This window comes from Aedes albopictus, chromosome 3 (assembly GCF_035046485.1).
Source record: "Aedes albopictus strain Foshan chromosome 3, AalbF5, whole genome shotgun sequence".
Classification (NCBI taxonomy): Eukaryota; Metazoa; Arthropoda; class Insecta; order Diptera; family Culicidae; genus Aedes; species Aedes albopictus.
The window spans coordinates 310,115,430-310,140,792 of NC_085138.1; the positions used below are offsets into that span (position 1 = coordinate 310,115,430).

At 42.7% G+C, this 25,363-nt stretch overlaps 1 protein-coding gene across 4 annotated transcripts in view; it reads right to left on the reverse strand.

Moving 5' to 3' along the window:
* Nucleotides 1-25,363, reverse strand: part of LOC109431043 (serum response factor homolog A) — a 783,489-nt gene that overhangs the window by 81,018 nt on the left and 677,108 nt on the right. For all 4 annotated transcript variants that reach the window (XM_062842465.1, XM_062842463.1, XM_062842462.1 and 1 more), the window contains exon 2: nt 1,727-2,199. In XM_062842465.1, the coding sequence (XP_062698449.1) occupies nt 1,727-1,774 (48 nt within the window). In that variant the 5' untranslated portion in view covers nt 1,775-2,199. The remainder of the gene's footprint in view (nt 1-1,726; nt 2,200-25,363) is intronic.

The window sequence follows — 25,363 nt, forward strand, 5'->3', positions numbered from 1 at the left end:
AGCAAGCGCAAGCTTCTGGCTAGGTCACCTCGTCCATACTGAGGCATAGGGAGTCGGCTTGGAGCATGGCGCGAAATACCATCAACTACCGTGATAAGTTGGAATGTAGTGTAAAGTGGGGTAGGATGCCATTTTTCAACGATAAATCAAGACCAACAATTGAAAAGGCCTCATCAACATTGCGTAAATAAACACGTTTCCGTCGACTGGAGGCCTTCTGAGCTCCGCCCACGCATCTCACCACCATTAACAGGAAGCTTGAAGTTTGCGCTTTCTGTTAGTGGTGGTTAGGTGTGTGGGGGGAGCTCAGATGGCGCTAAGTCGAGGGAAACATGTAATAGCCTCATAAATAGCCTCATTTGTTAGGCATTCAAAGTGGTAAAAGTAAAATAACAATATTTACTTGATACTTCAGCAGAAACGTTCACGAAAGTAATGCATTTTCATTCGAAATTTAGCGATTTAAAAGACTAATTCGTAATACGGAAGTAGTGCAAAAAGAATATCTGCTATGGGGTAAGATGCCACTTCAAGAAAACATTGAAAAATGACGTCCAACTCTTGGCGGTTCTGGAGAGACGAAGGTTTTGGTATTGTTGTTTGGTGGGTCGAGGAGGGAGTAGCCCTGGATTTGATGGTAGAAGACGCTCCATAATTACACACTTCCTGGACCTCCCTGTTCGGTTTTCTGTTGAACAAATTATCCCCCATGGCTTTCTTGAAAAAAATAAAATAAAAGAGAACAGCTATTGTCAGCGCTGACGCCAACGTGGACAATTTCGTTGCAACACTACCAGTATGTATGAGTGTAATGTGGATAAGAAGGCTCAGCATGACACATGTTGGTCGCAATCGGCGAGAAAGTAACAGAAGCCGTAGGACTCAGCATGATGGGATGGCTAAAAGGCTCACAATTGTATGAGACTTGGCCTCCAGGACCTTGGATCGAAAGTGGGGTTTCCAAGCGGTATTTATACCCTTTCGATGGGTGTAAAATGGGCAAAAACAGTTCTTGCGAGGCTCTATTGAAACACCAACATGATCTAGATCCCGATAACCTGTCTTATCTCGTTTCGTATCTTGAAATCAATTTCTAAATTAGTGTCCGTATTCGCGATCACAAGAGTCCACAACGAACAGCGTTTCCCCATCGCAATCTTCCACCCTTACCCGCTCAGGCAAACGGTGATTTATTGCTCCTGGCCGACAATCGATTATCGAGATTGTCGCGACGACGACGACAGAGGAGAGCACCCATCAAATGTCCACATTTGGGCGTAACTTATGCGTGGTGCGCAATTCCTACAGCATGATGCCCTCTAAGTATTGCGGCAATAAATTTTATCAGTGCTGATCGACATATTCGTCGTCGCCGACCGATCGATCTTCCATAGCGTGGTGCGTTCTGTGTGGATAACTTTTCGTTCGTTTATGTAATCGTGCTCAGTGGCTTTGGAACATTGCGGGAGCATAATGTGCGCATAATGTTTTCATTAGTTTTTGACGTGGTTCGTTTGTAATGGGTTCTGACTGACTGGATGATGATGGTCATCATTTTCGATGGGACATTACTAATGAACATTGGGCTGGAAAAGTGAATCTGATTACCTTGGAGTGAAAGGATAATGCCACTATGAAACATGAATATGGAACCAAGCGGACAAGATCGACTCCACCAGCCCAAAACGAAACAAAAAAGCTTAAAAGTAACCAAAATTCGATTTACCTTATATATAACACGCATGAGGCTCAGAACAAACTTAAAACATATCATTTCATGCTTCGCGTTACATATGCACAGGGCTGGTTGGTGGCGCACGCGTCCACTGCACACACAATCAGAGGGGGCTCGACTGATTTCAACCTAAAGGTCGTGATCCTTCGGACAGTTCCCGTATCAACCCCCGCACACGGGTTGTTGATCTTGGCTGATGTTTTAGCTGAATTGTGACGATGTAGGGCTGTCCGTTGATTCCATTTTGGTGGAAATGTTGTCGATATGTTTGTTGTGTGGCAGGTTGTTGAGCGCGCGTTCATACTCCCCCAGCCTTGATCCTGTTGTGTGTGTTTTCCGTCTCGATAACTGTATGCATATATGTTTTAAATTCCGAGCTCCCAGCAGAGTGGGCCTGATTTGCATACAATTCAGAGGAAATCTAGATCGAAATCGAAATCGATCAATTTGCATGGGCACATGCACTGGAAAGAGCAGTAAGAAAAAAGAAGAGGAAGAAGAAGAATGAGATTTTTTCTGCGACGGGTTTAATAGTTCGTTCAGATGGTTGATGCTTTGGCTTAGCTGCGTGGTAGGGTGTGCCAAATTTCGTACTTAGTCAGGAAACTGCATGATAAATGGCTTATGCTCACGACGATGAAAAGCTGTTAAGCTTGAGATGAGTTCTGCGGACATTATAGGTCATTCAAAAACGTATGGCCCTTGAGATCCGAAGAAGTAGCCAAAACCAGTAGTAAGGTTTTGTAGCAATGGTATGCATTCACGGAGTTTATACAGTTGTGGGGAATTTGATTCGCCAGATATGCTTCGTCACCTAAGAACTCTCTAGCATACAGGCCTTCAGATATGCAGGATTATTCGTTGATATTCTTAATCTTTTCATTGGCGTTATTTACTTTATGATATACATACATCATAGTCTGATCTGCTCTGAACTAGAAAGAAGTTCTCCGGGGGTTCTTTGACATAGCAAATTCCATGGGATTTCGGTAGGACGTTATATCTACTGAGCTCTAAGAGCTCTGGCTGTTTCAGGACCTCTGAAGGCGCTTACAGCTACTGAATCCTTTTTAGACACCCTGAAATGCTTGTAAATAAAAGGCACAGAATGTTATTAATTGATGAATTTAAAAAAAAAATCGCCTTGTACTGGGATTTGAACTCTAGACCGGCGTTTCAACCAACTAAGCCACGGAACAAGTAATGATTGAAAGACAAGCTGACTCCGAAGCCACACCACGAACACTTCTTTTTCACAAATCCATCTCTCTTTCGACTTAGATGCCAATCGTTACTTCTCAAGTAACATTCTTTTGTCAAATAGATCAGAAGGGGTTCTTATAACCATCATAAAACTAACACGAAAGGTATTAGGTTTTATTACGGTTCTCAAAACCTCTACATGACTAATTGGTCATCAAATGTTTCTTGGGTTGTTCTGTGGCTTAGTTGGTTAAAGCGCTGGTCTAGCGAATTCAGACTCGTGGGTTCGAATCCCACCAGAACGTGATTTTTTCCACAAATTTCATCTCTCAATTTGTCAATTGACAGCATTATATACTTTCCAATAAGTTTTTCCAGTTTGTTTTATACCAGCAAATCTGATAAATGTCAGGAAAGGGCAATATATATCATTATACCCCTGAAATGCCCCTATGATTCCACTGCATCGCTTCTAAAACCCACTGAGACTCCTAGGAACCCCCTGAAATGTGTCTGAATTCAGCTGATACCCCCCAATCCCCTTTGATACCAATGTTACCCCCTAAAGCGACCTTGAGACCCCCAGACACGCCCCTGCAACTATAACTAAGACTCCTGAAACCCCTGTAACTGTAATTAGGACCCCTGAAACCCCCCTAAAATGGGCTTCATTTCTTCTGAGATCTCACGGAACGCTACTGAGATCCCTGAAACATCCTGAAACCACTTGCAACTATCCTGGGACCTCCTGAAACCCTCTGAAATCCCTTTTAATTCTCCTGAGACCCTCCCCCCTTTCGGTGCGCCTCTGAACCCCCTGAAGCTCATTGACATGTCGCTAAGATCCTATGAAACGTCCCGGAGACACCTTGGAACCTCTTTGGAACCTCCTGAGATCTGAAACAAGTCTGAAACCTCCTGGAACCGAGTACCCCGTATACGGATATACGGACGCTTAGCCCAAGTACATTGACCCTAGAGCGATCGCGCTGTTGTACTTTGTTCAACGCGTTGAAAAAATCTCGCTTTTTGTGTTCAACATTAGCGTGGTGCTAGCAGTGCTGGCTAATCGCTATGTGCCTATCGTACACAAAAATTTTACTTATGTCCGCCCAACGTCCGTTCTTATGCCTAACGTATTTATGTATTACGTCGCGTGGTCACCCGTAACCCCTTAAATGCCTCAGAAACTCCCTGAAACGTCCCTGAGACCCCCTGAAACCTTCGGAAATGTCCATGAATCATCGCAAGATCCCCCTGAATCCCCATGATACCCCTTGAAATTATTTTGAATCCCCTGAAGCTCCCCTGAGACCCCAGGAACACTCTCAAAATCACCTGAGACACCTCAATTTTCAGTGTAATTCAAAAAGTTTCAAAGAGGTTTTGTGGGGTTTTCATGGGGAAAACTTTAGGGACCATCTAGAAGGTGAAAGATTTCAGGAGATTTAAAAGATCTCTCTCTCTTTTCTTGGCGTAACGTCCTCATTGGGACAAAGCCTGCTTCTCAGCTTAGTGTTCTATGAGCACTTCCACAGTTATTAACTGATAGCTTCCTCTGCCAATGACCATTTTGCATGCGTATATCGTGTGGCAGGCACGAAGATACTCTATGCCCAAGGAAGTCAAGGAAATTTCCTTTACGAAAAGATCCTGGACCGACCGGGAATCGAACCCGTCACCCTCAGCATGGTCATGCTGAATACCCGTGCGTTTACCGCCACGGCTATATGGGCCCTTCAGATTTAAAAGATGTTTCAGGGATTTCAAGGATAAGGAGGTTACAGAGAAGTACTAGGGATTGCAGAGATATTTTTGGACGTTTTCGGGATTATCAGAAGTGTTTCTGGAAGGTGATTACAGAGGGTTTTTAGGAGTGATTTAGAGTTTTTAAGAGGTTCGTTTTAGTAGATTTTATGGGCGTTTCAAGGGCTCTCACTACCAAAGGGGATCTCAAGGGCGTTTCAGTGAACCTTTGAAAGCTTCTCGAGGCATCATGGGGTTCAGATGCGTTTCGGGGCATCTTAGGGGGTCTCATGGTCTCATGGGGATTGATGGAATTTCAGAAAAGGTCTGTAGAGGCGTTTCAGGTGTCTCGAAGGAGTCCAGAATATTTTCTAGGTCGTTCTAGAAAAGGTCCCAGGAAGTGAATTTCAGTCTTAGGTGATTTTAGGGGGCGTTTGAGGGCCGGTTCAGGAGCTGTCAAAGAGTTTCTGGGAGTTTCATGGGCCTTTAAGGGGACTTGATGGGGAGCATACCTCATTGGGCATAAAGACGTTTGGCATAACAGACGTTGGGCGTAATGAACGTTAGGTATAATGATTGTTTAAAAGAATGGGAAATTATATCTATCGTCTATTATGTGTCCAAACTAAGCATCACAAACGCATTCGGGGTCAGTCAATGGCGTTAGGACAGCAGCGATAAAACAGCCCGGCTCCAAAAAAAAACGCTTCCTAAGCCCACTGGAACCTTCACTGAAACTCTTGAAAACCTCCTTGACCCTATATCAAATCCTCAGTAGTAAGACATGGTCTAAGCTTTGATAAATCGTTTCTGCTAAGGAAGTTTAGAGAAATCTAAGGAGTTTCAGGCGATTTCAAGAATTTCAAGAAATTTCTGGAGTGGTTCTGGAGCTTAAACGAGTTTTAGGGGATGTCAGTGGAGTTTTAGGGTGGTCTATGTAACGAGTTCAGGAGGTTCACAGAGAATTTCAAATGAGGATGGGCTTCACAAAGAAGAATAGGAGTGTCAAAGGGTTTAACAGAGTTTTATGTAAGGTTTTGGGTATTCATGAAACTCTCAGGGGGTTTCTGAAGACATGTTGAAGAGGATTTCAAGGGGTTTTCGATTTTGAAAAAAATCAGGATGTTTTGAGTAGGCTTGGTAGAGGGTTAAGAGGTGTTCCAGGGAGTTTCAAGGGTATTCCTTGAGTGGTTCAGGACAGTTTCAGGAGATGCATGTGAAATTAGAGGATTTGATGAAAATACTACAAGGGATATTTGTGACGGTAAACCTGAGCGTGTTAGTGCAGTTCCTGTAGGTTAAAGAATATGAAGTAAAATACAGTTCCGTTTAACTCCGGAGAATTTCCAGAGATGATCAGTATTGCTGGTATGTTCGATGACCTGTACCCTAGAGAGTTATTAACCCTAAAAGGGATACCTTCATGGCCTCAGTTTCGTCACCTCGCTGAGTGTGTTCCATTAAAGACGAGCTCTGAAAAGCGCCTGGGGTCCAATGGACCCCAGGTATCCCTTTTAGGGTTAAGGATCCTAAATAGTTATTGACCAATAATGATTCGAATCCAGAGTTTAACAGTACAAACTTCTATCTCTGTATTTGTTAAATTAAGGGGTTACATACCTTGCGGGGATGAAAAAAAAAACATCAAATCTTGTGATTGCATAATCTGAAAGTATACTAGCTAGACAAGACACATTCCATATTTCATAAAGATTAGAGTGCTAGAACTAAAGGAACACCCTATTATTGTAGCGCGCACCTTTCGATTTGGTTTTAAGGTGGTTCTAAGAACCCCTTTTAGTCTATTCGACTAGGAAATGTTACTTGAATTTCATTTCAAATACATATCAGTTTCGAAGTTTCCTGACAAAGTTTGTTTGAGACACCCTACCGAGCAGATTATGTGGACAACTCTTGACGTAGACACGAACTGCTAAAGGATGAAGAAAGACGGACAGCAGACGGACGACAGGTACACCACAAGATCACAACCGTTTTAAAAGGCTCCCCGGAGCCACATATGAAGCCGTACCACCTTTTGACAAATGAATAAACAAATGATGCTTGCAACTACTTTTCCTTCTCTCTTTCCAATTATGTATGTCCCCTGCACAAACTAACTCATTCGAATTTTGATCCTTCTGGGCTGATGGATACCTACCACTGCACTGCAGTGCAACGCGGTGCACCCGGAGCGAATTGATTGACGCTGAAATGAAGGCGAACTTACACACACCCGTCGGATACGCAAATGTTACATGAAAGTTATGAAGCAGTACGGGCCAGACGATCGGACATTATGCTTTTGACGAGTGATATCAACGCAGGACACATGACAGCTATTGGCAGTAATGGGGTGGTCACTTTGCATACCGAGCGAGCGAGGGCACCTCTCGTGGAGAGAAGGTTGCCTGTAATTGACTGTAGGTAGTAACTGACGACGTTTCTATTTTTCGTGAAATGTCATCTAGAAGTTGATGCAGTGGAATGTATGTCGAATGGAGCGCATGATTTGCATGATGGGAGCCATATCGTCGGATTAAAACTATGTAGGTATTTCAAATATACTCTTGACAATTTAGACTAATGTAATTCAGGAAAGATACAAGAGATAGACAAAATGATCGGAACAGGAAACATTTTTACTTCACTGTTATCAACCAGTTGTGAGTTGTCAAATTCTATTATAATCAACAGCGTGATGCTCAGAAATACTGTAGGCTGATGGTATAAAGTTCAATTTATTGCTTGCTGAGAAGATTATAGAACACAAAAAAAATGAAAATATAAACATTCGAGTATACATTCTAGTTACACCTCAGATCAGTTATTACTTTTACCATAGGATTTCAGATTATTCTAAATTATTATAGATTCATAACCCGAGCTATAGCCAGACAAGAATGATTGAATTTTTTGTGCAGTTCTATATAGCTGCTAAATGTTTTAATAATTTGAAAACACCATAAGTGTGAAATCTTCTAATAAACTTTGAGGAATAGAAAATGAAAAACAAGTGATTTATTTGTGCAGAAGTGTTTGAACAACGCCACGAAGATATTAGTTTTAATAAGAAATATATAAATACGTATGTAATGCATTTGATGTTTCTGTATCAACTATAAATTCCTAATGCGTATACAACAGCACATTCAAGGCATTTATTTTGCTGTCATCAACAAAGTTCACAGCAATTTCCGTATCCTCCATAATAACGTCTGTATTCAAATGAGCTCACGGCAGATGGAAACCAAATCAATACTCTCGTCCATGCTTCTCCGGCATTGCGCCCAAGCCATACAATTGTCACAAATTACGATTTGCTTCGCATTCGCCCGCACGTATACGCGATATAATTAAATGGCGCCGAAGCACGCGGAACTTTGATCCGATTCGAATCCTTTCGGATTCTTATTAAAATTGTAGGGGTAATATCGTCGTTTATTTGATTGCGCACCGAGGGAACAATTGTTTTCGCAATTGCATAGTGCCACATACATAACTGCGACGCATGGCCAGGACCAGAGTGGCCAGATATAATTCTGAATTTCTACAAATGTGTAAATTGACATACACAAGCATGATTATTACGAAAAATATAATGAAGCACTACAAATGCACATTAAAATATAACATATTGGAGTGGAACACTACAAATGCGTAATAAATTGGGACATCAAACTTGGGCAAATACAACACAGAACATATATTTTGCCCTGTTACCCTAGTGGATAACAATTTCCGATGACAGGATGACGAGGTTTCATAAATTTTGTTGGTCCATCAGTCAATCCTGTAATCGTATTTTCTCCGGCAGGTTGCCTTTGGTTCACAGCATTAGTAACTTTCATAGTTCTGTTTTGTCTAGGAATTTCTAATCCTAAGGGGGCATCCCGGGTTTCATCACTAGAGTTCTATAACTTGAAGTCTGTGCCAGGGAAAGGTTTACATCTCTAGGACTTAATCACGGCCCGAAATGGCCTGAATGATGGCAATTGAAATAGGATTGCGGGCCTCTATTCTGCCAGAGCCCTATAAATGTGCATTAATTCTAGGGGAATATTTACAAGTTCAAATAGCACATTTAACACAAAAATAAAACTTGTAATATGTTTTCGAAATCAGTTGGAAACATATTTCCAAGTACTACCCACAAGAATTTTTCAATACACTGATGTTGCTCAACACTAAACACGTATGTTAAAAATATAAGCAACAAATTGGCATCCCTTCACTGCATCCTCCGTTGAAAGCAACTTTCCGCACACGGACCATTCATTTGCTATTTATTAAATGCAAATTGCGGAAAACTTGAATTGCAATTTGCGACAATGACAACAACGCCGGTGACAACGATGGCAAAGCCACACAGTGCACTGGCTGTAGCGCGTGTTTAAATTCGATCAATTCGCGAACAACAATCGAAGAAATTCACTTAGCCGGGTCGGAAATTACAGAGCGGTACGCTCTGGAAAGTGACTTTCCCGTTGAATAGAATCATTTCTCTTCGGCGCTGCAAGTGGTCTGTTTTCTGCGGTATTGTTGTGGAACAGGACAAACGCACCGGGGTTCGTAGCTCTTGGTGGTTGAAGTCTTTTGAATTGCGGTGGCCGTCGGCGGCACGATGCTCATGAACGGACATTTGTTATCAAATGCAAGTAGTGGTCTTTTCGCCAGATGCCTTACTAAATTACTTTCTTGACGCGTTTTATGCCGCTCGTGTTCGTAACAGAAAATGCGCACCAATCACCCTTGCCGTGCCAGTGATTCTCAACTATATTACACTAGCGCTCCAAATGACCACAGCAGTCACGCAGTTTTGTGGGACAGATCCCTTGTCCCAGCTCCGACTATCAAAGCTGCGGAATTCCTATCGGTAAACAAGTGCAGAAGGCATCATAAATCAGGATATTTTGCCGCAGTAGTTGGAGGATCGAGGATCTGAAGTTTACTGTGTATTCAGTGGCGGTGGCTTTTGTCAAGACGCTACGATTATGGACGCACTCGCAAGGAGACGGTGAAGGTCTCACACGCCCCAGTACACAAAAACCCGCGTGGATGCGACGTTTGGAGAACCGATTCGATACATTGCGGACCAAAATTGGTCGATTAATATAGTACAAGCCGGGGAATCGATCAACGAGGCTTATGTCGCTGAAATTGTGAAGCCCGCAGAACTCTGAGATCTCACAGGAATCAACATTACGGAGATCCTCGACACCTATGTACAGCGGTTGAGTGCTCTTGCGAAACGATTGCGGAGTTAGGGAGCGTCCATAAATTACGTCACGCTTTGGAGGGGGAGGGGGGGTTCAGCAAAGTGTGACAACCCATACAAAAAATTCAGAGGTCTCATACAAGAAGTGTGACATAGGGGGGAGGGGGTGTTGAAAATGGTAAATTTTAGCGTGACGTAATTAATGGACGTTCCCTTATGGAGAAATTCGAAGCGGAAAGAACAAAACCGGATGTTCAACATTAACGAAAAGAAAGATCTACAACTGCATCCAAAACAAAAAGCCTAATTATGAACAAGGTCTTCCGGAGATTTGTGACGTCACACAGTTCTGGGCCAATCTATGGGAGAACCCTGTCCAGCACAGGAACGATGGGATGTAGTTGACAGAAGAAAAGCGACAGTGTAATGGAGTTGGAGACATGACCGCGGTCGTAATTACCGCCCAGGGGATATGTGAGGCTACCCGGTATACCAAAAATTGGGCTGTACCAGGACCCGATTTCGTGCACAATTTTTGGTATAAAAAACTCACGACGATTCATGGGCGCAAGATGGAATGCTTCAACATGGTGCTAGATGACCTCACGCTTCTACCAGAGTTCATTACCAGAGGTATCACTTATCTTCTGCCGAAGGACAAAAACACAGCTGATCCAGCAAAGTACAGCCCAATAACGTGTCTTTCGAGTCTGTACTAGGTGCTGTCGTTGGTAATAGCGAGGAGGATACAATCCCACTGCGATGCCAACAACGTGATGACTGAGGAACAAAAAGGATGTCGCAAGAACACGCAAGGCAACAAAGATCAGGTCATTGTGGGTCAAGCCACCGAAAAGCAGAGGAACCTGAGCATGGCGTACATCGACTACAACAAGGCGTACGACTCAGTACCGCACTCGTATTTTCTCAAGGTACTGCAGTTGTACAAGGTAGACGGGAATGTCATCAGGCTGATGCAACACGCTTTGGGGATGTGGAGCACGCCCCTACAAATTACCGACGGAACAGCTGTGTTGCGGTCCAGAACTCTCAGCATCAGGAGGGATATTTCAAGGCGATACCTTTAGTCTGCTATGGTTCTGCCTTGCGATGAACTCCCTCAGCAGAGCACTCAACCAATGCAACTATGGCTACCAACTGAAAAATGGGGGAAGGAGTACAAGAATAACCCATACCTTCTTTATGGACGACCTTAAGCTGTACAGAGGCTGCATCAACTGTTGCAGCTTTTGACGGCGTTCAACAACGATGTCTGGATGGAGTTTGGAATTGACAAATGTTGGTCAGTCCATCTTCTCCGGGGTCAAGTAGTGGACGCCAGCTGTTGTCGCGTCAACGAACAGGAGGAGATTCAGAATATGGTCGAAGGCGAAGCGTACAATTACCTCGGCTTCCTGCAACTTAGAGGTATTCGCCACACAGCAATCAAGAAGGAACTGCAAGACAAGTTCTTGCATCGTATCAACTGTGTTCTGAGGAGCTCTCTGTCAGCCGCCAACAAAGTGAAGGCGATTAACACGTTTGCTGTGCCCTTGTTGACATACAGCTTTGGGGTGGTAAAGTGAACCAAGACTGACCGCATGTGCCATCCAAAGTCGTCCATCGAGAGAGTCGCCTTGCCACGCGCAGTAGGAGGAAGAGGCGTCACCAATATCCAGGCCTTGATCCAGGCACGATGTGTCTTGCAGATCCACCAGTTGCGGGCATTACCAGCTGAACTGCGACATCATGACCGTTGACGAGATGGTCGTAGCGTGGAAGCAGAAGGAGTTGCATGGGACGTACCCCCATCAACTGGAGCTCGAGCACATCCATAAGGCGGCATCGAACGCGTGGTTGGTGCGGGATGACCTCTTCTCGGAAACAGAAGGTTTCATAGTAGCCATCCACGACCGGGTTATTGCGACGAAGGATTACATAGTACACGAAGACGTGGAAGACCATTGTAGGAAGTATAATTCAGTAGGAGAAAAGATCGCGCAAGTCATTGCAGGCTGTTCAGTGTTAGCTGGATCAGCATATTTCGATCGTCACAACGAAGTTGCCCAGATTGTGCACCAACAGCTTGGTCGACAACTTGGTCGACAGATTTGTACCCTATTACAAGTACAATACCAGCCGGACCCGGTTCTGGAAAATAGTTGCATAAAGCTGTACTGGGATCGCGAGATCATTACGGACGTCCTCATCCGTGTCAACCGGTGCGACATTGCGATTTACGACAAAAGGATGAAGCGGGTAACCCACATCGACATCGCTGTACCGTTAGACCATAATGTCCAATCAACGTTCTCTGGCTAGATAATCAAGTACCACGACCTAGCGGATGAGAAGACTTCCGAAATCCTAGCACGGTCGCAAGAATCATCTCTACAAACACCACACAACAACTCCAAACCAGAACTGTCCGTCCATCGATTATGTCTGCCCCTTGACACTCGCTGTGACTCCGAAGCATACGACCACCATAACTAGATACAGCCGTTACCCTCTAGTAGCAAAACAGTTGGATTTGCTTCATCTGCTATCTCTGTTTTCGTTCCACATGTTAACAATCCGGATCCAGCGAGGTACTCCTATCAAACACCTCATTCTTGCACAATGACGACATAAGCAGCGATACGATCAGTACATGGCACGGTAAAGGCTGGGTATGTTGCACAATTCAGATACCATTATGATCCACTAGCCTCTGCTCAGCAGCTCCTATCCCTACCTCCTCGTGGTACCGGCCGGAAACTATGAGCAACCTTAGGGAAGCCAGCGGGTAACCAACCCCGGTGGGAACTTTGATCGTAAGCTGACAGGGAAGGGGGGTTTGCTTCGGAAAACCAGAGCGTCTGTTCTCCAGGAGGAGCGGCTCACAACAGCGTCTGATCCCCATGTTAGGAGCGACTGATCAACGTCTGAGTGCCAGGGAAGGACTCTAAGCTCAACTGTGCACTCTGGTCCTCCGGAAAGTAGGGAGCTGATGTCAGGCCCTACGACCCAGCCGTAAAAAAAACATTGTAACGGAAAATCAGCAACAGAATAATACGAACCGAGACCAACGGCAACGACCCCAGCGAACAAAAAGGACTTGCGATTGGAAACTCGGTACGTGGAACAGCCGATCTCTCAACTTCATTGGGAGCACCCGCATACTCGCAGATCCACTGAAGGACCGCGGGTTCGGCATCGTAGCGCTGCAGGAGGTGTGCTGGACAGGATCCATGGTGCAAACGTAATAATACCATCTATTTACTAGGGCTGCGGCAACACACGCGAGCTGGGAAAAGCTTTCATTGTGATGGGTGATATGCAGAGGCACGTGATCGGTTGGTGGCCGATCGACGAAAGAATGTGCAGGTTGAAGATCAAGGGACGATTCTTCAACTTCAGCATAATAAACGTGCACAGCCCCTACTCTGATGATGACAAGGATGCATTTTACGCGCAGCTCAAACGCGAGTACGATCGCTGCCCAAGGATTTAAACGCTCACGTAGGCCAGGAGGACGAATTCAGATCAACGATTGGAAAGCTCAGCGCCCACTAGCAGACGAACGAAACGGCCTACGACTAATTGATTTTGCCGCCTCCAAAAATATGGCCAAACGTAGCACCTTTTTCCAACACAGCCTCTCTTATCGTTACACCTGGATATCACCACAGCAGACAGAATCTCAAATCGACCACGTTCTGATTGACGGACGGCACTTTTCCGACATGTTTCACGTCAGGACCTATCGTGGCGCCAACATCGACTCCGACCACTGGTGATGGACAAACTGCGCCAAAAATTCTCCGTCATCAACAATGTACGGTACCGGCAACCGCCACGGTATAACCTAGAGCGACTGAAACAACTGAAGGTTGCTTCAGCATACACGCAGAATCTCGAGGCCGCGTTGCCAGACGAGGGCATGCTCGATGAGGCCCCTCTAGACGACTGCTGAAGTACAGTGAAAGCAGCAATCAACGACGCAGCCGAGAGCACCATCGGGTACGTGGAACGGAATCGACTGAACGAATGGTTCGACGAAGAGTGCAGAACGGTTTTGGAGGAGAACATCGCAGCGAGGGCGGTAATGCTGCAGCAAGAGATCCGACAGAACGTGGAACGTTACAAACAGATGCGTAAACAGCAGACCCACCTCTTTCGGGAGAGACAGTGCCGCCTGGAAGAAGCGGAGTGCGAATAAATGGAACTGCTGTGCCGTTCCCAAGAAACACGGAAGTTCTGACAGAAGCTCAACGGTTTCCGCAACGGCTTTGTGCCGCGAGCCGGAATATTCTGGAATAAGGACGGAGGCCTCTTGACGGACGGATGCGAGGTGATCGACAGGTGGAATCCGCACTTTGATGAGCACCTGAATGGCATGGAAAACGTACGCTAGCGCATCAAAGAACGGAAATGAGCAAACTCTCTCGCTGAGGGAAGTTAAGGATGCCATTCATCAGCTCAAAACCAGCAAAGCAGCTGGTAAGGATGGTATCGCAGCTGAACTCATCAAGATGGGCTCAGAAAAGTTGGCCACCTGTCTGCACCGGTTGCTAGTAAGGATCTGAGAAACCGAACAGCCACCGGAGGAGCGGAAGGAAGGGGTAATCTGCCCCATTCACAAGAAAGGTGACCAGTTGTAATGTGAGAACTTCAGGGCGATCACTATTTTGAATGCTGCCTACAAAGTGCTATCCCAGATCATCATCCGTCGGCTGTCACCTAAAACGAATGAGTTCGTGGGAAGTTATCAAGCCGACAAGGTGACGGACTCTCATAGACCCATGCCAACTCTTCAACATCGCTCTGGAAGGTGTGATGCGACGAGCCGGGCTCAACAGCCGGGGAACGAGTTTCACAAAATCCGGTTAATTTGTGTACTTTGCGGACTACATGGACATTATCGCCAGAACATTTGGAACCAAGTTTGGAACGGTGGCAGAGCTGTACACCCGCCTGAAACGCAGCAAAGGTTGGACTGGTGGGGAATGCCTCAAAAACAAAGTACATGCTGGTAGGCGGAACCGAATACGACCCGATCCGTCTAGGCAGTGTTTCGATTCCCCAATCTTTGCAGGTTCCAGCACTAGTTTAGTAACTTTCGTAGTTCTACCGGTACATCGAACTAGTTTTAATGGACCTTTGCAATTATTATTAGCTTTATTAGGGAGATTTTCAGCCCGAGGCTGGTTCATCTCCAAAACCTTTGCAATTATCGTTCGCCTACCAAATATAACTTTTTGTAATCTGATGTAAGCTTATCACCCACTCATACATCCAGTATTAAATAATTACTAGTTCAAACCGAAAATAACGATTTTTAAATTCACTCCGAAAATCCACGCTATTCTACAATCGATCTTGGTTTGTGATTGTTTTCATTTGTCCTCAACTATCTACTCTATTCGTTCACCCAGTATCCAAAGTTGTCACACTGCGGTAGACCGGTCACCATTACAAACCGTGCAGCCAGCTCAGTAGTTTTCTTCACAGATACGATAGACGGGAATACCGTCGAGGTGGCGGAGGAATTCGTCTACCTCGGATCCATACTGACGGCTGACAACAATGTGAGTCGTGAAATTCGAATTCGCAGCATCAGCGGATGTCGGGCCTACTACGGGTTCCATAAGAAGCTGCGGTCTAAAAACAATTACTCCCGCATCAAATGCACCACGCACAAAAAGCTAATAAGATCGGTGGTCCTCTACGATCACGAGGCATGGATCATACTCGAATAAGATCTGCAAGCACTCGGACTTTTCGAGCGACGCGTATCAAGGACGATCTTCGACGTTGTGCAGAAGAACGGTGTGTGGCGTAGAAGGATGAACCACAAGTTCACTGCCCTCTGTGGTGAACCCAGTATCCAGAAGGTTAACAAAACCGGAAGGATACGGGGGCAGGGCATGTTGCAAGAATGCCTGCAAAGTTGGTTTTCTCTACTGATCCGGTTGGCACAAGGAGGCGTGAAGCACACTACGGCCGGTTTCCATACAAGCTGGCGGCCAAAAATATTTTCCTGTGTATTTTTATTTGTTGGTTGATTACATGTTTCCATAAGTCAAAATATATATCCTGAGTGATTTTGAGCAATTTCTACGCTTGATTTTGAAAAGGGCGTATACCCTTTGCAGTGTATAATGGCCTTGACAATGGTTCAAAATCTGAATTCACAAGGAAATATGCATGTAATGCTTTCATTCAAATTTTTAGGTAAATACGATTTTCTCCAAAGTTTAGCCCTGTTTTTAACCTTCACAGTACCAGGTGCCAAGATCAAAAGTTTAAAAATCTGTAACTTTGTCAAATTTCATCCGATTTTGATGAAAATTTTACAGAAAATCACAAATGAGTTGAATTTCAGACATATGCTATGGAACCATAAAAGTTCACCGTTGTTCCGGATTTAGGCCGGAAAAACCTGGGGTACCCTAGGTACCGAAACAGGGACTTTTTGAGAAAAACACTCGAAAACGTGTTGAAATTCGCAACAAATCAATTAATTTTAAATCTTTATTCAAGCACACCTGTACATGCACGGTTCTGCGACAGTAGAACATGTTCCGGCCGCGTAACAGGCCGGAACCGGTTCCGGTAGGGACCCAAAGGGGACACTTTCTGAATTTCACAGATCCACATCGTTCGACGGCTCAAAATTAATGATTTCTCATGTTGATCTCAATAAACATAGTGCCGATGTCCAACAAAGGATCTGGCCACTTCCGGATATTCCGGAACCGGTTCCGGTAGGGACCCAAAGCGGACACTTTCTGAATTTCACAGATCCACATCGTTCGACGGCTTGAATTTCATGATTTTTTATCTAGAATCCAATAGCCATAGTGCCAATGATCAAAAAAAGTTTTGGCCACTTCCGGATATTCCGGAACCGGTTCCGGTAAGAACCAAAAGAGGACACTTTCTGAATTTCAAAGAACAACATCGTTCGACGGTTCAAAATTCATGATTTTTCGTCTGGATGCCAATAGACATAGTGCCGATGGCCAATAATTGATCTGGCCACTTCGTGGACATTCCGGAACCGGTTCCGGTAGGGACCCAAAGGGGACACTTTCTGAGTTTCACAGAACCACATCGTTCGACGGCTTAAAATTCATGATTTTTCATCTGGATGTCAATTGGCATAGTGCCGATGTTTGACAATGGTTCTGGCCACTTCCGGATATTCCGGAACCGGTTCCGGTAGGGACCCAAAGGGGATACTTTCTGAATTTCACAGAACCACATCGTTCGACGGCTTAAATTTCATGATTTTTTATCTAGAATCCAATAGCCATAGTACCAATGATCGAAAAATATTTTGGCCACTTCCGGGTGTTCCGGGACCTGTTCCGGTAGGGACCCAAAGAGAACATTTTCTGAATTTCAAAGAACCACATTGTTCGACGGTTCAAAATTCATGATTTTTCATGTGGATGTCAATAGACATAGTGCCGATGGCCAATAATTGATCTGGCCACTTCCGGATATTCCAGAACCGGTTCCGGTAGAGACCCAAAGGGGACACTTTTTGAGTTTCACAGAGCCACATCGTTCGACGGCTCAAACTTCGTGATGTTTTATCTAGAAACCAATAATCATAGCGCCAATGATCAAATATGGTTCGGACCACTTCCGCATATTCCGGAACCGGTTTCGGTAGGGACCCAAAGGGGGCATTTTCTGTATTTCACAAAACCACATCGTTCGACGGCTCAAAATTCATGATTATTTATCTTGATGTTAATAGGTATAGTGCCAATGGCGGACAATAGATCTGAGCACTTCAGAATATTCCGGGATTCCAATAAGAGCCCAAATAGAACACTATCAATAACTCCCTCGTTCGTTTAATCAAAATTCATGATTTTTTTTATCAAGAAGCTGATAGTCGCAGAGCCAATGATCAAAAATGGTTCTGGCCACTTCCGGATGTTGCGGAATCGGTTCCGCTAATGATCCATGAGGACACTTTCAGAATTTTACGTAACCCCATCGTGCAACAGCTCAAAATGCATGACTTTTCTTCCATTCATTAGTCATCCTAAGCAGCACATGTGTCACAGAAGAGCCACGCAGCGCAATTTTTGAAATCGACTTAGTTATAGCAGAACGTGCCCAAAATTATATCCTTTATTTGAAGAATCTTAAACCCTATAATGCGAGTGTATTTTTGTTAACAATAAATATAACAAATCGTTCAATAATCCGGTAGTTCAACTGTATCGATTATGCTGAAACTGCACCAGGTACTGATAATCAGGAGTCTCGTAACCTCACTTTTTACCTGTGCTACGATTTAGAAATCAGTCATTGCGGTGAATTTATGATCAATAACAATACGAAAAAAATTGAAATCATTATTTTACATCAAGCTAAACCTACTACAGCTCATTTATTCATAAAATAATTCCCTATGTAATTATAGATGGGATTCCTACAAAAAAAGCATCCATTCCAGCAGATATTTAAAAAAAAATTGTAATAAGTATAATCCAGATTTTTTTTTTTAATTTTAGAATCTAGCTTGATTAGTGAACCACTTGATAATTAAGTATTCTTGCGGAAATCATCTTGACAAATTACTGCAGGAATGCTGCTGGTATTTATTCAGGAATTTCTGGTGGAATGCACTTGGATGACCTGATGGAATTCTTTGGGAACAATCACAGGACTAATTTTACAATCACAGTACGGATTTGTATAGGAATATTTGGAGAAGCCTCTGGAGGAGCACTCTCATAAAGAATCTCCCATCAGGCATTTATGGAGACACGTCAAGTGGATTTTTTAAAGATTTTTCCATGGATTCCTTCAACAGATCTCCTTGGCATTTCTTCACGGATTTCTATAAGAATGTCTTCAGTATTTCTTCTAGGGAAGTTCCCTCTGTGATTTTTACTGACATTTTCCAAAAAATTTCAACACCAATTCCGCTTGGAAAATCTCAAGAATGTCTGTCTTCTTCATAAAAATCCTCATGTGATACCTGCAGAGATTTCCCCAAAAATTCCTCCAGGAGTTCCTCTCTTAGAGTTTATCTCTTAAAATTCTGGCTGGGATTCATGTTATATTTTATATGGGATTCATGCAGCAGCCACTACTGTAACTATGAATTCCAATAGAAATTCAGGCTGAGATTTTTTATAGGGATTTTTTCAGAATTTCTCTAAAACTCCTTCTATGAATATCTCTTCGTATTCTTGCTGGAAATCCCCTTCAGATTCGTTTGAGTTTGGCTTAGTTTCTGGAATATTCGGAAGGGGTCAAATCAATTATTGGCCATCGTGCTATGATATGCCTATTGATACTCAGATGAGAAATCATGTATTTTGAACCGTTGAATGATGAGGTTACGTAAAATTTGAAAGTGTTCCTTTTGGATCCCTACTGGCACAGGTTCTGGAACATCCGGTAGTGGCCAAAACCATGTTTAATCATTGGCTCTACGACTATTAGCTACTAGATCAAAAATCATGAATTTTGACAACATCGAACTAGAGGCTTACGTGAAATTCTGATAGTGTCCTCATTAGGTCCCTACCGAAACCATTCCTGGAATATCCGGAAGTGGCCAGATCCATTGTCCGCAGTCGGTATTATGCATATTGATATCCAGATGCAAAATTATGAACTTTGAGACGAACGATGTGGTTCTGTGAAATACAGAAAGTGTAGCTTTTGGGTCCCTACCGGCACCGGTTCCGGGATATCTGGAAGTGACCAGAACCAAGACTATTGGCTTCTAGATAAAAAAAAATCATGAAATTTGAGCCGTCGAACGATGTGGTTCTGTGAAATTCAGAAAGTATCCCCTTTGGGTCCCTACCGGAACCGGTTCCGGAATATCCGGAAGTGGCCAGAACCATTGTCGAACATCAGCACTATGCCTATTGACATCCAGATGAAAAATCATGAATTTTAAGCCGTCGAACGATGTGGTTCTGTGAAACTCAGAAAGTGTCTGCTTTGGGTCCCTACCGGAACCGGTTCCGGAATATTCAGGAAGTGGCTAGATCAATTATTGGCCATCGGCACTATGTCTATTGGCATCCAGACGAAAAATCATGAATTTTGAACCGTCGAACGATGTTGTTCTTTGAAATTCAGAAAGTGTCCTCTTTTGGTTCTTACCGGAACCGGTTCCGGAATATCCGGAAGTGGCCAAAACTTTTTTTGATCATTGGCACTATGGCTATTGGATTCTAGATAAAAAATCATGAAATTCAAGCCGTCGCACGATGTGGATCTGTGAAATTCAGAAAGTGTCCGCTTTGGGTCCCTACCGGAACCGGTTCCGGAATATCCGGAAGTGGCCAGATCCTTTGTTGGACATCGGCACTATGTTTATTGAGATCCACATGAAAAATAATGAATTTTGAGCTGTCGAACGATGTGGTTCTGTGAAATTCAGAAAGTGTCCCCTTTGGGTCCCTACCGGAACCGGTTCCGGCCAGTTACGCGGCCGGAACATGTTCTACTGTCGCAGAACCGTGCATGTACAGGTGTGCTTGAATAAAGATTTAAAATTAATTAATTTGTTGCGAATTTCAACACGTTTTCGAGTGTTTTTCTCAAAAAGTCCCTGTTTCGGTACCTAGGGTACCCCAGGTTTTTCCGGCCTAAATCCGGAACAACGGTGAACTTTTATGGTTCCATAGCATGTGTTTAAAATTCAACTCATTTGTGTTTTTCTGTAAAATTTTCATCAAAATCGGATGAAATTTGACAAAGTTACAGATTTTTAAACTTTTGATGTTGGCACCTGGTACTGTGAAGGTTAATATACATGACAATTAGGGTGGTCCACAAAAAAAAACTTTTTTTTTGTTTTTTTTTTATTCGTGAATTTTAACTTAAAAAACCTTTTTTAAATGAAGAAATAACTCTATACATTATTCGTCAAAGTTGAAAATCTTTGAATTCTAAACAAGTTTGCTAAAAAAGTTTTTTTTTTTTTTAAATTCACCGATTTAGACTGTTTTTCTCAACTTGCATAAGGTGGTTCAATAAAACCCGGTCTTCTTACATATTTTTTCTCAAATTTGCTGTCCTTCACAGCTATCTGAAAATGGGTCAGATTCGTTCATCGCACGGATAGATACATCGTGTAAGTTTTCGACTCGTGATCGTTTCCTTGCATGGTGGGTGCGATATTTCTTCAATTGTTTATGCTGGCATTCAGCTGCCTCCTCTGCCAGGATACCGAGAGGAGCCGGAGAATGAATTATTATTTCTCCAGCGTGAGCAAGAACTTTATGTACCGTGGCCGGAATCTTATACCAATTATAAAGATTTAGATAAAGTCGGTACGTTTCTTTGCAGTAGTGATCGAACGCTTCTGTATTGACCAGGTCCTGACAGTTAATGGTTATGAGAATATTAGCAAATCTCTCAACTAATCCCTTGTCGATGCCCAAAATACTCGCCAAAAGTTTAGTGTTCGAGAAAGCACGGCGGCAAACGTTTCCTGTAGTGCTGGTTCCAGATCCACCTGCTCTAGGTTGATCTACACGAATCCCAAACTTTTCATAGAGTTGAGCTGTTATGTATTTCTTCCTCTGTGAATACATCTCCTTCAATGGTTTGGTAACCTGCCATTAAAATATAGCAAAAGCAAAAAGAGAGCTAAATAACCAAAACGTTTTTAATTTAATCAACTATTTTATATACTATACCTGCCATTGCTTGAAATCCAGAGTGTGATTTTGGCGGCAAAGTGAAGAGACCGCTTTTTTCATTCGGGCCGGCCGCGTCGTCGTCGTCGTTGTCAATTTGAATGTGCACATCGTCGTGCCCGTGTATAGTTGTAGCGATTCAGTGTGATTTTGGAGAAGAGGCCAGTTAGTGGAAGATGCTGCAGCACATACGCACTGAACACTTCGAAGGATGTTTATTGGTGAGCTCGTTCCATTTTATCATAATAATTAATGCTCAAGGATGTTTAAAATTCCGCTCTGGTTTTTGTGTTTTTATCTAACAAATATTGAAAAGTTCGTCACGTCATGTGTCGGCGCTAGTTTTCAATGCACATTCAGTTGATAATAAATATTTTTCTTTCATTTTTTGCATTTACACAAACATTTGAATGGTTCGTCATCTTCGGTGTCGACATTTTAATATTTTAGTCATGATGAATGAATAAATGTTTTGACTCAAGTAAAGGTTGCATGAATCACATCACTTACCAAAGTGAATCCAAATCATGTGACTCTTCCCCTCCCCACTAACAAAAACTCCTTCCCGTGACAGTCGTGGAGAAAATGTGGTGATCTCGGTCTCTAGTAGCAACGTACGTCACACTAACATTCCTTTCCCTCCTCGATGACCGTAAGGACGTGGCCGGCGCCGTTATTGACTAATAAAGTCTGGAATGCTCGAACTGTGCACATTGAGAGCGGTAGCTACTCCCAAGCTCCGTTTGTTGGTTCCTTGTGCAATTTCGATTGTTCTGGTCAATCACGGAGTAGCAACTACGAATTGTACGGTCATCTATGCTCATGCTCATGCTCATGCTCATGTACCTGCCATTGCTTGAAATCCATTCTGTATGTAATATGCAGAAGGCACCCGAAAACCCGCAGCCAAGCGTGAAGTGGCGAAATTCCATAATGGAGGGACGCTTCTTTTGAAGTGTAGCCTTCTTCAAATTTCCTTCGATCGCTCATTACGTTAGGCGTGGCTCCACAGATTGGACAGTTTTGCATTGAAGATGTTTCCGTGATGTAACTCAAAACCTTTTCATCAATCATGCTCAACACGAATTTAAATTGAACGTGAATGTATTTGTCACCGACAACGATGATTTTTACAGGATTCAGTTCCAAAATTTCATTCTCGATCTCGCATTTTGTTTTCAGTATTATATGCTTACTTTCTTTCACAAAATCCAAGAAAATGGGTCTGCAAAATCTGATACTCTGAGGCATAGGGTTATACCAAAAAATATGTTTCTTGTCCTCGGTTATGCATAGCTGGATTGGAGTCATAGTGGAAGAAAAAATATCGTAATCGTCGTGACACCCTTCAGGCAAAGCTTGGTGATATTGGGAATACCCAGTCGATCCATCCATTCCCCAACTACACAAAAGAGTCAAATCTGTAGCTTCCAAGTCATTTGAATCCAGGTGTTTGGCTATATCTGTTTCGATCATTTTTACAATTCTTCTAGCAGTGTGGTTTACAAGCGCTTGCAGTTGAACCCTTATTTTTGATGAAGATTCTTCAATGAACTCGGCTGGAGGGGCACATAGCTTTTTGGTCTTCGCAATTACATCATAGCAAGGAAATCTTGAAGGGCATTCCCTATGTGTTCTGGTATACCCTGCTGTACTAAAACCTACATCAATAAAAAAAACTCCAAAGCCTCTTCAGGAGTCATCATTCCTTTCACATCCGATAACTGCAGGAACATTCTTGAGGCTTGGTCTTGATTTTTCAGCACGAGTCCAATAACTTTGACAAGATTCAAATCTCGCCGATTGTAAGCTGTTCTTCGAGCTATAAGTAATGCCTTTTCAGTGGAAGCGACTTTTGGGTCGATTTTTTCTTCGTCTATCTTGCGTCGCTTGCTTCTCACAGAAGAGTCCATGAACGATTTCGTTGGTCTTCCACGTTTAACATTGAGCTCTGATGCACTCTGTTCATTTTTGATAAATTCAGTCAAGCAAAAATCTGCTTTTAGCTAGCTTTCGAACGTGGAATTGAATCTATCTTTCACACGATGTACTGTTTGCCATTTGGATCGAAATTTACTTTCGAACTTGGTTATTTTATGAATAAGACGCAGATATTGTTCTTCTTTGATGGGATATTTATCACTAATAAATTTGAATATATTTTGGACATTTGTATTACAATCAAGACGACAATCTAGAAGATCTGCAATGTCTTTGTTTTTCATTACGCAAAGGACGAATACGGATTACCCTGTTCGGTATCACATAAAGAATTGTGTAATACATTATTTTTCACAATTTACAAGGTGGTGAAGTTAAACGAATTCCAAATTATGAGTTTTGTACTTACGTGACTAATTCACAAATGAAAAGTTTGATATTTAATGGCTGACCTGTTAAAATTACGAAATCTATTTATTATATGCAGCTATTATAACAATAATTGCTTACTTGTGAGATGGATCAACAGTTTCCTGAATGGTATGAATTTTGTTCACGAAACACTAGAGAATATTATTTGTATCCATATTGTTGAACCGAACAAGAAATGGCAATATGTATTTGACAGGAGAAAGTTTACAATAAAAAATCATAATAAATGTCGTTTCCATGGTAACGTAATATTACCGCTTACTGATATTGGATAATATTAAAGTGGAATATTTTTTTCTTTATAGCATAAAATTACTATAATACACACCTTTCACATACTATAAGATGTTAGAATCTTGTGGTTATTTTTATGTGTAAATTTTGTAATGAGCACATGAATTACATTGTTTCATATGTAATATTACTATGTCCATTAGTATGGGACAAACATCAAATTCTCGCTCCAGTCGACTTTTTTGATTTCATTTAGGTCCCATATGAACTGTGCAAAATTTCAGCGCAATCGGTGAAACTATAATTTAGCGCAAGCGGTTCAAAGTTTTCATAGGATTTGCTATGGGAAAAGTTACATTTTCAGATAAAAATTGCCAGAGGTCGCCCCTTGTCTCCTTAATTCAAATCGATCAACGCTTCTTGTAGGAAAATCATTTATGAAACTTTCCTTCGAAGACCGCAAAACAATTGGATGCTTGTGGAAAAAGTTATTGATTTATTACCGATTAGTGATCCAACGAACGGCTTTTTGTTTTGATTCATCAGCAGCACTGCTGCTGCCGTTGCTGCATGGGGTGGCGGGTGGCATCACCACCCCCAGAAACAGCAGCAGCCAAGGCAGCAGCTACAGTGCTGCTGATAAAACAAAACAAAAAGCCGTTCGTTGGATCACTAATCGGTAATAAATCAATAAATTTTTCCTCAAGCATCCAATTGTTTTGCGGTCTTCGAAGGAAAGTTTCATAAATGATTTTTCTACAAGAAGCGTTAATCGATTGGAATTAAGGAGACAAAGGGCGACCTCTAGGATTTTTGTTTGAAAGTGTAACTTTTTCCATAGTAAATCCTATGCAAACTTTGAACCGCTTGCGCTAAATTATAGTTTCACTGATTGCGCTGAAATTTTGTACAGTTCATATGGGACCAAAATGGGATCTAAAAAGTCGACTGGAGCGAGGATTTATTTTTTCCATACAAGCATGTCCCATACTAATGTTCATATATGAACATCGTTGAATGAGTAATAACAATATACTGTTTAGTATGAAACAGTGTCAACTCGAAATCGTACAGAAAACAATAAAAATGTTAAAATATTCAAACTGCTCTAACTTAAAAAAGTGCAAGTATGTGCAGCTAAAATCTTCAGCATATAAAGCACACATCTGA